Here is a 13,408-nt window from a genome sequence, read left to right as displayed (position 1 = left end):
AAGAAACTTCGTGGATCCTCGCTTCGGAGCTCGGACATGCTCAAGAACTCTTATCGGACTTCCATTCCTCTTACCCGGATAAACCCGGACCCCTTGACAAACTTACTTAGCTCTTAATCATTAATACTTATTCTTACTTATTTCCTTACTTATCTGCTTATCAAACTTACTTGTTTATTGGTCTTGTCACACTCCTTGATTCAGACTTCCTTTCGGACTTTCCAAGACTCAAGAAATATTATTCAGCGGAGTCCTCTATCGGACTCCGACTCTACGCCGCACTACTCCCCTCCCCATCGACCTCCATCTGCTCTCCACCCTCTTCATCTCCGCCCTGCTCCTCCCCGCTTGCCTGCTCCTCTCCGCCCTGTCCATCTTCCGCCTCACCCTCCTGCTCCGCCTGCTCCGCCTGCTCCGCCTGCTCCGCCTGCTCCGCCTGCTCCGCCTGCTCCGCCTGCTCCGACTCTTCCGACTCCGACGGCTCGTACTCCTCCTCCGACCCACCCTCCAGGAGAGCGTCGAAGTACTGTCGCCAGGCCTCCACCCTGGAACTGGCCCAGCCCGCCTGTCGGATCTTGCGGCGGAGCGGCGCAATCGCCTCGTGCAGGAGCGCCACCTCCAGGACGGATCGGACCAACAGGTCCTTTCCGTCCAGCGTGCGGAGTTCCTCCTCCAGGGTCCGGGTCCGCTCCTGGAGCCGCCGCTCCTCGTGGTCGGTGGACGGCCCCTCGTCGGCCCACTGCAACGGCTGCGGGCCGGTCTTCTTCTTCTTGGGCAGCGGGGCCTCCGACTCCGGGGCGGGCCTCTTCTTCATCAGCGGGGTTTCCGGCGCCGGGGCGGACTTCTCCTTCTCCTTCTCCTTCCCCTTTCCCTTCGATTGGGGTTTCGACGGGCCGGGCGCGTCATCATCATCGTTGTCGTCATTGTCGTTGACAATGATGGGCTCGACGCGGGGTTTCCTCTTCCCCTGTCGGGCCTCGGGCGGGGCTTCTCCGCCCTCGCACTTCTTCTGCCGCTGTTGGCAGGTGATGCACGCCTTCGCGCGGTCGGAGTCGGTGTACCACAAGCACGAGGTGTTCCGCCCCGTGCACCTGTGACAGGCCACGCTGTAAAGAAGTCAGTTCCATCGGACCTCCGAACCCCGAACCCCGCTCCGACTTACATGGCGGCCATCCGCGGCCTCTTCTTCTCCTCCTCCTTCTTGCGCTTCTTCTCCTCCTCCCTCTTGCGGGCCTTCTCCACCACCTTCCGCGACTCCTCCTCCAGCCTCCGCTTCTCCTCCGCCTCCTGCTCCCGCGCGATGCGGAGCTGCTCCGTCGCCCGTCGGATTTGCTCTTCAAGTGCGGCGGTGTCGTTCGGGGCCATGGGTGGTGGTGGTGGTGGTGGTAGATGGTGGTGGTAGAGGACGAAGGAGTTCCTAAAGATCTTCAACTCCGTCCGACTCTTTATATCTGACAATTTCAAATCCTCAACTCCGTGATGGCAGGGTCAGAACCCCGACTTCCCCGTCGACTCACCTCCCCGCCTGTCACCCTGAAACACTTCCCAGTTAGTCCTCGAGGGCTTGGACCCAGTGGGGGGACACTGTCACATCCCGTGCCCAAGTCCGCCCTGCCGCCCCTCCGACACAACCCTGACCCGACTACCCCTGAACTCCGCCCCTTTCCCGGCTAATACGTCACCACCCCTGCTCCTTTCCCTCCTGCCTTATCTGGACTCCCGCCCAGACTCAGATCACCTCCGACCCCCGCTCTGTCATCCGATCGTATTATGACATCAGTATCCGCTGCCTACACTTACTAGCCCAGTTTATTTGCTTCCGCTCCATCATCTCCGCAGTGTATCCGCCGCCTATACTTACTAGTCCAGTTTATTTGCTTCCGCTCCGTCATCTCCGCAGTCCGCCTCCTGTCTCTACTCCGGTCGGACTCCTATCGGACATTCGGACATTCGTATATAAACCCTACCTTACAGTCACATAGTTCTTCAGTTCTGATATCTCGTTTGCCCTCTCGACTACTCAGCACTCAATCTATCTGACTTCTCTGCCAACCTCTGTCTGATCTCTGTCCGACCTTCCGACCGGACCTCCGACCTCCGACCTCTGACTTCTGTTCTCGTCTCTGTTCCTAACTCTCTGCTTGACTCTCTTATTCGTAGCTTGCTCCGGTATAAACTCCGAAGCCTCTTGTCAGACTTCTGCAAATTGAAGACATCGACGACTCTTTGGGCGTTGGTCAATAACTTCGCCAAAGTCTTCATTCCCGCGCACCATCGGACTTCGGACTTCGGACTTCCCTTCAGAGTTCGACTTGTGCGCATAGTCCTAACAATGATCCTCTGTATCAACTGACATTGTACTAATGATTCTGCATCACCACTCACCTCTTCCTCATCCTCTTCCTCATCGCTCCCTGCTCCGTTGCCCTCCTCATCCTCATCCACATCCAGAACCTCTTCATTGACCTCATCTGCACCCTTCTGCCCACCCTCATCCTCCTCATCATCGGAATTGTCTTCTATCACGATGGGTGCTTCCGCCTTCTTCTTCCCACGCACTGTGCTTCTTTTTGACGCTTCTTTGGCCCCATTCTTGACCTTCGCACTATCGCTCTGCTGCCGGGATGATCATGTATTCCACTGTTTCAATCGTGGCTCCTCATCATCATTGTCCTCGTTGCTCGTATGTGCCGCGTGCTCGATAATCTTTCGTTTCTTGTCATGCTCAGTGCTTGCCATGTCTGCCTTGATTTACGTACACTTCCCTCTGGTGTTTGCACATAGAGAGTCAGTTTAGCGATGTATCTCTTATTCTGCTATCAATCTCATCTCTACGACCTGCCGGCGGCATTGCCCAGAAAGTCTGTACAGTTCTGTGCTGGCCAACATAATGAGTGCTAAGTAATTTTAAGCTCCACTTGGAGGACTTTAATCACGTCCATGAATGCTCTAAGAGACCAGTCTTTTTGGGTGGTCCTGGACCAGTCTATCACAGTCATAGGCGGTCCTTCTGGTTGTCGAACGGCACAGAACCAGGACTGAGACTGGAGACCAGGACTGACGTTTAGCGGTCCCAGTCCCAGTCCTATATGACATGGTCCAGTCTGGACTGCGGTCCGGTGATGGTCCGCAAACCGGACCCTGCAACACTACTTTTCCCACAAACATCTAACAGATGTGGGTTCGAGTGGGCAGTTTGACGGGTAATCCCACGGGTATTTACGACTTATAGGTGTTACGTCACCATGCAGATGTGTGGAGAAAGTCATGCTCATTGGGCCTAAACTATAACTAATCTACCACAATGGTGTTATCCCCACTGGCCCCTGCCAATGTCACCTTCAATCGAGAAGACTTTTGTGCAAACATCTGAATGATGTCAGACTCTGGAACCAGCCCTGAGATCTTCATCCAAGAACTGAACACAGTTGCTGCACATGTTGACTCATCTGACAGATTGCAGTGCAGCTTAGACACAGTCAGGCCACCGCGTGAGAATGCGCGCTCGGCATCAACAGAAGTCGCTGAGGGAATAGACGTCAGCACCGAAGGATGCATGATAACTAAGAAGAACATACCTGGCATTGACAGGATGTCGAGGGCCATACAAGCGAGCGGATTGTGCTCACTATCCAGTGGGTGCCAGTGCTTGATTGGGTCAGATACACTCGGGATGGGCAGGGAGATCAAGTACTCCTCCAGCGGATCAACACCGCTAGCGAAGTACTTGATATTGAGCGCAGCAAAGAGGCTCGTGCTCTGATTGGGGAAACAAAAGGTTCAACAATGTGTCAGCAAATTGGCTCTATGATGATGACATACTGATGGAGCAACCTCAGGGACTTGCGGCATGGCACTGGCCTTCAGCTTGTAGTGCTCCCACTCCTGAAGGAGCAGGTCAAGTGCTGTGTCGACCCACTCCTGCGGCCACTTCTGGGACTTGAAGTACGCCTGCTTATAGCGTGGGTGGAGGACTACAAGTGGATCAGCAATGTGCGCACATGAACACGGGGTAAGTTACGCATGGATTGTGCACCAGTACATGATGGATTCATCGGTCTTTTCGTAGTACTTGTTGAGGACGGCGCGTCCGAGGGAGGCAGCAACGCGGATGGCTGGGTGCTTCTTCTCATTGGTGATCACCTGGGCGAGCATGTTCTCGATAAAGTCAATAATGGGGATTACTTCATGCAGGAGTGGGCGACCTCGAGCCGACATGTGTTCCGTTGCCTCGAGGAAGTACTGCGTGCGACCATCAGAAGACTGCGCAGTGCAACACTTTTGACATGGCTTACCTGGAGAATGTTGTCGAGCTCCTTTAAGACGTCCCACTCTTTGTCAGACAGCTTGAAGCGCAGCAAATGAGGGCCTCGGGAGGTGTTGTGTGAGGCCTTCGAGACGAGTTCCTTAAGGGGCGCACGCAAATAGATTGACTGTTGGCTTGTCATTGCGACACTGTTCCAGTGTGTGGGCACCGGCCGAATGACACCGAGAGGCCTGATGCCGTGCTTGCGACACAGTTCTTCAAGTTCCTCCTGGAGGATGGGGCTGTGAAAAATCTTTTTAGTGAGGGCAGTTACCTGGACAGCATAGTAGTTAGTCGACGATGCCCCTAGTGGACTTCAGACAGGTACAACACACCTTTGAGAGCGTCTTCTGAGCGAATACACGCTTGGATTCTGGCAGGTCACCAGGCCAGAGAGTGGCCTCGAGGAGCTCATCGAGCACCACTTCATTGTGGGCTGCACAGTCTTGATCAATCTTGTCTTCATCCTCGCCCGCCGCTTCATCATGACCGGGGCCGTTGGGCACCTCGATGTCCTCCGAGTCTGAGCCTGACTCATCGTCCGAGTCATCGCTCTGTGTGTCGGTGTCAATTGCTTCTTGGTTATCATGTTTCTTGTTGGGCTTCATCTTGGTGAAAGGCCAGAGAATCACCTATGCAAATGTGTCAGCGTCATGATGATGGGGGTACGCAGAATAGAGAATGTACCTTAATGCACAGGTTCAATACGTGACACAGGCACCGCACACGAGTGTGCGGTCCAGAACGGCCTTCGAGGCGGTGGCCAAGCTCTTCAACCATGGTGTCATTGTTTGAGGTGTTGTCCCCAGTTTGGCCATATATCTGGAGGCATAGCACTCATGAGCACAGGTGTCGGCAGATAAAAGAGTAGTGTCCATGCACCTTCAAGGCGATCCCATATACGTCAAGACATTGATGCAGCTTCTCTGCCAGATACTTGCCAGTGTGACCTTTGTGCAGCCTAGACGAGTTGTGACATGTCAGTGTCAATGCATTGCACAAACCACAAGTGGAAACTTACTGGATGAAGTCAAGAATGAAAGACACAAGCTCCCCCAAGCGCTCAAAGATGACAACAACACCGAGGAATGAGATGATGTTTGGGGCGGTCCAGCCATTGAAAGCTATGTGTATGAGGACCTTCTGCCCCTGCAAGTACGCAGCGACAGCCATCCGGGCGATACTGAACACCTCCTTGACGTCTCGTGATACGGTGGTTGCTGAGGGGACATCTACTTGCACATACAGCATGCGGAACATCTGTTGCAAGGGGGGGTCCTCGATGATGGCAAAGGGGTGAAAGCATGTGGTCACCCAAACGGTGGTGAGGTACCAGAAGCAGAACTTGTTGTATGTAAAACCATGCGCAAATTTTGCGATAGACCCCTCGTCGTTCAACACCTCTGGTTCACAGATGACAGTGTGTGTATTGAGGTTACTGGTAGAGGAGTCATTGCATGCGTGGGTTACGAACTCGGACAGAGTTCTAGGAATCATCAGTAACATGCATCGTACGAGAGGGTAGGACGAGCTGGGTACGTACTTGCGGTAATAAAATTGGTACTTGATCACTCCGTTGATGTGCGTGAAAGTTGATTGTATGAAACAACCTTCACCTGAGGCTATCGGATCTGATTGAGATCGGATGATACCTCAGTTGTTCGGGGTAGTGTTAGGGAATATCCTGAGAGAGATGACCAGATAATACTTGATGATAGTCTCCGTTGAGACTAACAGTAGACCTATCGTAGGTCTTGTATGATGACTTGAATATGACTTGATAATGCAAAGTGGATCGCTCGAGGATGCCTCACTTTGTGGACATAGATGTATGTGTATGACTTAGAGAGCACTCAACTTCAGAGTGGGAAGAGATGGGGGGAAAAAGGTCTTCTCCCTCATCCCTTGAGGGATGGGGGTTTATATATTGTCTCTGTGGGAATTTCTACAAATATTGTCAAACATCATCTAAGCTATTGTGTCTGACTGGACAATAGAGAAGGAACAATAGGAACAGAATAATAAAAGGTAGGACAATAGAGAAAGGACAATAGAGACAGAATAATAGAGTTTAGGATAATAACATGAAGACAATAAGGGGGAGGGAATAATAAGGCTTAGACAATAGGGCAGTAGACAATAAGGGGAAGGGAATAATAAGTCTCAGACAATAGGAGAGTAGACAATAAGGGGAAGGGAATAATAGAGCATAGGACAATAATATGAAGATAATAAGGGGGAGGGAATAATAAGTCTCAGACAATAAGACAGTAGATAGTAGAGTGGGAAAGTAAAGGAAATAGTACAATAGTGCTTGGGAAATTTCTCAAGGACAATGGGACTATAGGGACCTTCATGAGTTAGCAAAACCCGTGGGTACCCAAGGATAAATCCGTGGGAATACCCATGGGTAAGTACATCCACGGGTGTAGGTACCTGTTTCCCACGGGTTTTCAAGGATACGGGTATGGCTAGGTAAACCCGTGGGTACCTGCACACCCTCATGTTGTAGGCACGAACCGTGGGATTCTGTTGATATGTCACACGAATTTTTCCGATCAAAACTGAGTGTGCTAGAGGTGAAATAAACATGCCCAAATCCGGAAGTATAGGCTGTCTTTTGCGCTCATTTGAGTGCTTAATCGGGCATCTCAGGCAACTGAGCGCAAAAGACAGCCTATACTTCCAGATTTGGGCATGTTTATTTTGCCTCTAGCACACTCAGTTTTGATCGGAAAAATTTGTGTGACATCATTAGAATCCCACAGTTTGTGCCTACAACACGAGGGTGTCACATGGGTAACCTGCAGGCTGCATAAACCCACGGATACCCAAATATCATACCCACAGGTATGGGTAATCCATGGGAACATACCCATAAGGATGCGGGTATACAGTCATCTACCAGTCCTCGGGACACCATGGGTCCTCGGAACACTTGGCTGTTTCTGGCTTCCCTCCCCCCTTTTCTCTCCAACTATAATGTGTGATATGTTTGCATGTAATTGCTGCATCTATATGACGGTTTTCAAAGTAATCAGGGTGAATTGAGCAAGGTTTCAGACAGTACATACATCTGTGCATACCCAAACTGAATGTTGTACCGTTGGTCTGGACAGTTCCGTCATTCCAATCTTCGCTGAATTTGGTACATATGTAGCTACACATATCTTCTATTCATTCAATCTCTGATATTCATAGTCAAATGGTTTTGGGGGATGCTAGGGATGTACGAGCACCGACAATGCAGTTGGTGCCAGGCTTCAGGAAGCGCCCAAGTCACATCACACCCGATGGATCGGCATATGTGGCCAGCTGAGAAGGAGGCGTGGGAGGCAGAGAGGAAGCTGGCACGCGTGGAAAAGCGGGAGCCAGGGTGGGAGAAACCAAAGATGGGGCTAGAGTCACCTCTCGAGAGGTCCAGGATGAAAGCGGCTGTGGCTGAACAGGACCAAGAGCAAGAGGAGGACGACAAAGGCGAGGTGATCGAAACTGACGACTCTGATCGGGAGGATTAGATTCAGCGCTTATTTTATTATCTCTTCCAAAAATGGCATATCTCTGCGTGACGTGACCTGTCCCAAGGACTGAAAAACACTGATAGCAGGTTTCGATGTAGATTGTCCTCGATCTCCTTCCTCATGTGCCTTCCAGACACGCAGATGTTGGGAAATATAGTATTGATACCTGTTCTATTTTACAGTGAAGTCCGATTTTCCATCAACAAAGAACTCAAGGTACAGTTCGCAGACGAAGATTTCAGTGTCCCGAGGACCGGTAGATGACTGTAGCCTTTGGATTTTCAACACCCGTGGGTATGGATGACAGGTACATCCGCGGGTCACTCGTGAAGGTCCCTATTACATTATGCCCACATGAAGTAACGCAATGTGACACTGTCACCCTGTTTCCAATCATCTGACTTGTTTAACGCAGTTCTTATGCTAATTCACTTATATTGGCCATGCTTAGCACTCTGGCGCTTCCCCCACTTCCTTCTGCCACCACTATGCCCGTTTGACCTGCTGCTTGTGCAATTCATCCCGTGTGGATTGGGGGACTTTAGAGGATAGTTCTGGTACATCTCATAATGGTTCTTTCAGTGTTGTTCCTAACTATTGTTCTGCTGCTATTACGCAGGATCTGAGTATGACGTCAATATCTGCTTGGTATGTATCTCCCCCCAGTGTTTATGTATAATTTCTGTAGGGGCAGTCATTGGCGAGGGGCCTCAGAGTGCTTCAGGTTCATCCACTACCACTCAACAGGCTTCATGTTCTGGACCTATGACCCCTACACGCCATAGATTACTTGGTGGACATCTTGCATAGTGCATAGACTTCATTGCAGGGTGTCTACATCACTCATTCATTGTTGACCAGGTCTTCTTCCCAACACCACATTGCTTGCTCTCTTCTTGGTGGGTTCATACCGGTGTGTGCTTTTGTGCTTGTATTGCATGCCTGTGCTGACATTTACTCTGTGCCCTTGTGGCTTATAATGCACGTTATAAATCGTTAACACTCCTTATGAATTGTTATCACTTGTCATAGATCGTTATCACTTCAGTGATCAATTGTATAAGTTGTTATCACTCGGTCATGAAACCAGTAATAATTGTTATGCTTCCATCATAAATTGATACCATGCTGATCGCTCATTAATCTTTGTTACAAAAAATTATATAATTCTGTGGCCATATCACTAGTTTTGTAACTGATATTCTGTCAGAATCAGTCCTTGCGTGGCATGTACTAGGCTGCAACTCAATCATCAAATAATAGTTAAACCTTAGATAATCTGTGCCATTTCATGAATAAGACACCTTGTGCCTGACTCCCAGACATGACACGTGTGCATCTGCATTTGCACTTCAGACCCTACTGAGGGCCAATATTCACGTCTGCCAGGTCCTCTGAACTGCCCTGTGAGCCTGAGTGTGACATGGCAACCAGTGGGAGATGGTGCAGATGCGCCAGCTCTAGTGCCCTCCATGTCGTGCCCAGTACAATACAAATTCCAGTGACATCACACTATAGCCCTCCTCCAAGTCTTCATGAACTCTGGACTGCTTGGTCAACTCGAGCATGATGTGGCAACCAGCGAGAGATGGCACGGACACGCCAGCTCTAGCGCCCTCCACGTTGCACCTGCACTCAGCCCAGCTCAGTCAATCCTGCTCTCTAATGTTTGATTATGGTGTAGTCCAGGTCTGCCCAGAGGGCCCTGTTATATAGGTATACCTGTATATACCTGGATCCGTGACCTACAGGTCCAGGTCATGTAGGTTCAGGTACCTACAGCATAGATCATTGTCACATCCCGTGCCCAAGTCCGCCCTGCCACCCCTCCGACACAACCCCGACCCGACTACCCCTGAACTCCGCCCCGTTCCCGGCTAATACTTCACCACCCCTGCTCCTTTCCCTCCTGCCTTATCCGGACTTCCGCCCGGACTCCGATCACCCCCGACCCCCGCTCTGTCATCCGATCGTACTATGACATTTGTATCCGCCGCCTATACTTACTAGTCCAGTTTATTTGCTTCCGCTCCGTCATTTCCGCAGTCCGCCTCCTGTCTCTACTCCTATCGGGCTCCTATCGGACATTCGGACTTTCGTATATAAACCCTACCTTACAGTTGCATAGTTCTTCAGTTCTGATATCTTGTTTACCCTCTCGACTACTCAGCACTCAATCTATCTGACTTCTCTGCCAACCTTTGTCTGATCTCCGTCCGACCTTCCGACCGGACCTCTGACCTCCGACCTCCGACTTCTGTTCTCGTCTCTGTTCCTAACTCTCTGCTTGACTCTCTTATTCGTAGCTTGCTCCGGTATAAACTCCGGAGCCTCTTGTCGGACTTCCGCAAATTGAAGACATCGACGACTCTTCGGGCGTTGGTCAATAACTTCGCCAAAGTCTTCATTCCCGCGCACTATCGGACTTCGGACTTCGGACTTCCCTTCGGAGTTCGACTTGTGCGCATAGTCCTAACAATCATGCACAGATCTAGGTCAAGCATCATTTGAGAAAATATCTAGGTCACAGCTGACCTGTTTGAAAATGTTTATGTTCCTTTTGATGAATTAAGCATGTTTCTAGCACGAACATTTTTTGGACTTCTAGGTAACCAGAAACCTGACCTGTATGACCTGTGACCTGTAGGTTGTAGGTCAAACAGGTTTAGGTCAGCACAGATCCAGGTATCAAAATTTGAAGTGCAGGTACCTGCAAAATGTATCTAGGTAACCTGTAGATCAACCACACTCAGCCTTGTCTCAAGGACTGCAATTGTTTCGAATGCGAGATAAAATGAGGAAAAAGAAGGGCCTAACTGGGAATTGAACCCAGGACCACTCGCAATCGGCGACCACCCAAAGCGAGTATCATACTTCTAGACCATTAGGCCTTGCTATCGTGACTCTTGCGCCAGTTCATATACAGTTCGAACTCTACAAAACATACTGTGCAGTAGACAAACTATACAATTTTCAATTGCACTCCAGGGGACCGAACAAACGTATTCCAATTCTGACGCCCATGCAGTCAGTCCCGACCAAAATCTTCGAAACACGAGTCACTACATAGACATCCACGTCACCCGTTGATCTTGATCGTGGTAGTCATCATGCGGTAAAACATACATACCTCGATCACCCCATGCAATCCGGGGACGGCCAGCACTTGAAGGAGGAGATGCGGGTAATCCATGCGTTGTTGGGTACACCTATGCCGCCGGTCGCGTTTCCTGGGCTCTGGAACATCCAGAAGAAGCCGTCGCCGAAAGAACAGTGAGAAGTTCTGGGAAACACAGGTGTCAGGATGAGTGGAGGACGCGCCTATTCGTGCAGAGAAACTCACTCATACGCTGCGAAGATGAAGTCTTATCAGTAGTGCTATATCGTGCCCCAGGATAGACGACGCACCGAAGCATAGCGTGCAGGGATCAGGGGCAAAGCTCCCTATGTTATGCTTGAAGCTTCTATCGAGGACATTGCAGGAGTCAAGCGGATGGACTAGATACTCGCAGTGACCGGTCCAGTTGGTGCCAGTGCAGACGTGGACCCTTCCGAGCTGATGTCCCTACAACCAGATCAGTATATCAGTCCATGGTCATCGCATGCGGAGTATGTGTAGGAGGAACGTACCGATTGAGGCCAGTTGCTGGAAGGTGCGATGAGCTCAGGCGCGAGCTCCGTGGCGACAGGAGAGCCGGAGACGACGACGACGGACAGGAACAGTGTGAGCAGGAAGACGAGGGACCGCATGGCACTCCGAGGTGCTGTACGGGGCAAGCGAGACAGATAAGGTGATTTGTCCGCATCGACATCGGGGATAGATCGAGGTTCTCTGCATGTATGACAGGGCTCCTCGGAGAGGTGAATACACTCTGGAGGGTCGCACGGGGTCAAAGAAAGCAGGGAGTGTCCAGGTGATCACTGCTTCTGCGAGCTCGTGGCCTCATGGGCTGGTTCTCCATACATACGACCTGCACAGCGTTTGTCCCAGTCGACGTCCGGCCACGTCGGCAGTACCGTCCTGGCAGCTGAAGTGCTGATATGATGCAAAGACATGCACGACAGAGACGCACGCGAGCAAAGCTTGCGGGCCGCCTAGACCGGTACCTGCAGTATCATTGGTACTACTCATGCTCGTGCTCGGCATGTGCGGTCGAGTGATCGTGTAGTGGCTGGCAGTGGTTAGGGCGACCTTAGAGTCGGGTCGTGGATAAGGGGGAATGAAGAGACGCGCTACATACGGGACGCGGTGAAAGCGCGTACACACGAACAAATAACGCGCTGCCTCTTACCGCCACCATGTCTTCCTCCGCATCCGCCTCGACGCGTCCACACGGCGAGCAACAGTACCTCGACCTCATCCGTGACGTCCTCGACCGCGGCGATGCTCGCCCTGACCGCACCGGTACCGGCACCCTCTCCATCTTCGCTCCTCCAAACCTCCGCTTCTCCCTCGCCGACTCTACCCTCCCCCTCCTCACTACCAAACGCACATTCCTCCGGGGCATCGTTGAAGAACTCCTATGGTTTGTGCGGGGATGCACAGACGCCAAGCAGCTCTCGGCCAAGGGTGTCAAGATATGGGACGGGAATGGGTCCAAAGAGTTCCTTGAGAAGCGTGGGCTTGGTCATCGACGCGAAGGTGACCTTGGCCCCGTGTACGGCTTCCAGTGGAGGCACTTTGGGGCACCGTATGAGGACTGTGACGCGGACTATATGGGCAAAGGAGTCGATCAGCTCGCGGAGTGCATCCATAAGATCAAGCACGATCCCACAGATCGCCGTATCATCCTGAGCGCGTGGAATCCCGCAGGTGAGCGCGAATTATCCAAGTGTGGTCCCTCCTTGTCTTCCCATTGCGCTTGCTGCACACATTTGCGACTCGCAGACAATCGGCGATGGACGTCTCCCAAGCGAGTACTTTGAACGCGTTCTCCGTGTTTTTCATGTCAAGTCCGAATGTATACTGACAGCTGCGTAGCAATCCCTGAAATGGCACTTCCCCCATGCCACATGATGTGCCAGTTCTACGTCCACCTTCCTCCTCCATCCGACCCCACATCCAAGCCGAGGCTCTCATGCCTCATGTATCAACGTTCTGCGGACCTCGGACTCGGCATTCCCTTCAACATCGCGTCGTATGCCCTTCTGACGCACATGGTCGCGCACGTCACAAACACTGAACCGCACGAGTTGATAATCCAGCTCGGCGATGCGCACGTGTACCGCGACCATGTCGACGCGCTACGGACGCAGCTAGAGCGCGAGCCACGACCGTTCCCGAAGCTCCGGTGGTCTAGGAAGGTGGAAGCCATTGATGACTTTGTGAGCGAAGACATCGTGGTGGAGGGATACAACCCGCATCCAAGTATCACAATGAAGATGAGCGTTTGAGATGACATATGTATCATAGTAGACTGTACGGGATGTATTTTTTTCTGTTCCTGTATCCCGGCGTTGTATCAGTGCTACCTGGAATACACATGCGGGACTCATGCGCGATCACGTGCCACAGACGCGTCCACGGCGTCTGTCACGGTTGATGCTCGTCCACGCGGACTGCATCTGTCCTCCGTACCAC

At 51.5% G+C, this 13,408-nt stretch overlaps 4 protein-coding genes and 1 non-coding gene across 5 annotated transcripts; 2 read left to right on the top strand and 3 right to left on the bottom strand.

Moving 5' to 3' along the window:
- Positions 1-3,363: 3,363 nt before the first annotated feature.
- On the bottom strand, positions 3,364-3,534 carry L226DRAFT_428613 (uncharacterized protein; the record flags this gene model as incomplete). The annotated part of the gene is made up of 1 exon (XM_067674679.1): positions 3,364-3,534. A coding segment is annotated over one exon (171 nt), but the record flags the coding sequence as incomplete, so codon positions are not given.
- A 3,693-nt stretch (positions 3,535-7,227) lies between these two features.
- L226DRAFT_564136 (uncharacterized protein) lies at positions 7,228-7,824 on the top strand (the record flags this gene model as incomplete). The annotated part of the gene is made up of 3 exons (XM_067683615.1): positions 7,228-7,292; positions 7,341-7,372; positions 7,508-7,824. 3 exons carry the CDS (start codon positions 7,228-7,230, stop codon positions 7,822-7,824), a joined length of 414 nt encoding a protein of 137 aa, XP_067528486.1.
- A 2,811-nt stretch (positions 7,825-10,635) lies between these two features.
- L226DRAFT_t293 lies at positions 10,636-10,718 on the bottom strand. The gene has a single exon. It is a non-coding gene; the product is annotated as a tRNA-Pro (tRNA).
- Positions 10,719-10,789: 71 nt separating this feature from the next.
- L226DRAFT_564135 (uncharacterized protein) lies at positions 10,790-12,020 on the bottom strand (the record flags this gene model as incomplete). Its single annotated transcript, XM_067683614.1, has 4 exons — positions 11,458-12,020; positions 11,236-11,392; positions 10,958-11,064; positions 10,790-10,840 (listed from the first exon to the last, which is right to left on the bottom strand). Exons 1-4 carry the CDS (start codon positions 11,575-11,577, stop codon positions 10,790-10,792), a joined length of 435 nt encoding a protein of 144 aa, XP_067528485.1. The 5' UTR covers positions 11,578-12,020.
- Positions 12,021-12,114: 94 nt separating this feature from the next.
- On the top strand, positions 12,115-13,338 carry L226DRAFT_541141 (thymidylate synthase). Its single transcript, XM_067682012.1, has 2 exons — positions 12,115-12,640; positions 12,809-13,338. Exons 1-2 carry the CDS (start codon positions 12,127-12,129, stop codon positions 13,219-13,221), a joined length of 927 nt encoding a protein of 308 aa, XP_067528484.1. The 5' UTR covers positions 12,115-12,126; the 3' UTR covers positions 13,222-13,338.
- Positions 13,339-13,408: the final 70 nt, after the last annotated feature.

Source organism: Lentinus tigrinus, assembly GCF_003813185.1.
Source record: "Lentinus tigrinus ALCF2SS1-7 unplaced genomic scaffold L226scaffold_84, whole genome shotgun sequence".
In the NCBI taxonomy this organism is placed as follows: Eukaryota; Fungi; Basidiomycota; class Agaricomycetes; order Polyporales; family Polyporaceae; genus Lentinus; species Lentinus tigrinus.
This window is presented reverse-complemented; position numbering and strand designations above follow the sequence as displayed.

What these genes read in the sequence shown, in the direction of transcription:
- L226DRAFT_541141 (XM_067682012.1), top strand. Translation starts at nt 12,127, where the DNA reads ATGTCTTCCTCCGCATCCGCCTCGACGCGTCCACACGGCGAGCAACAG. An exon ending in GAGCGCGTGGAATCCCGCAG is followed by an intron (nt 12,641 to 12,808) that starts GTGAGCGCGAAT and finishes ACAGCTGCGTAG; the next exon opens with CAATCCCTGAAATGGCACTT.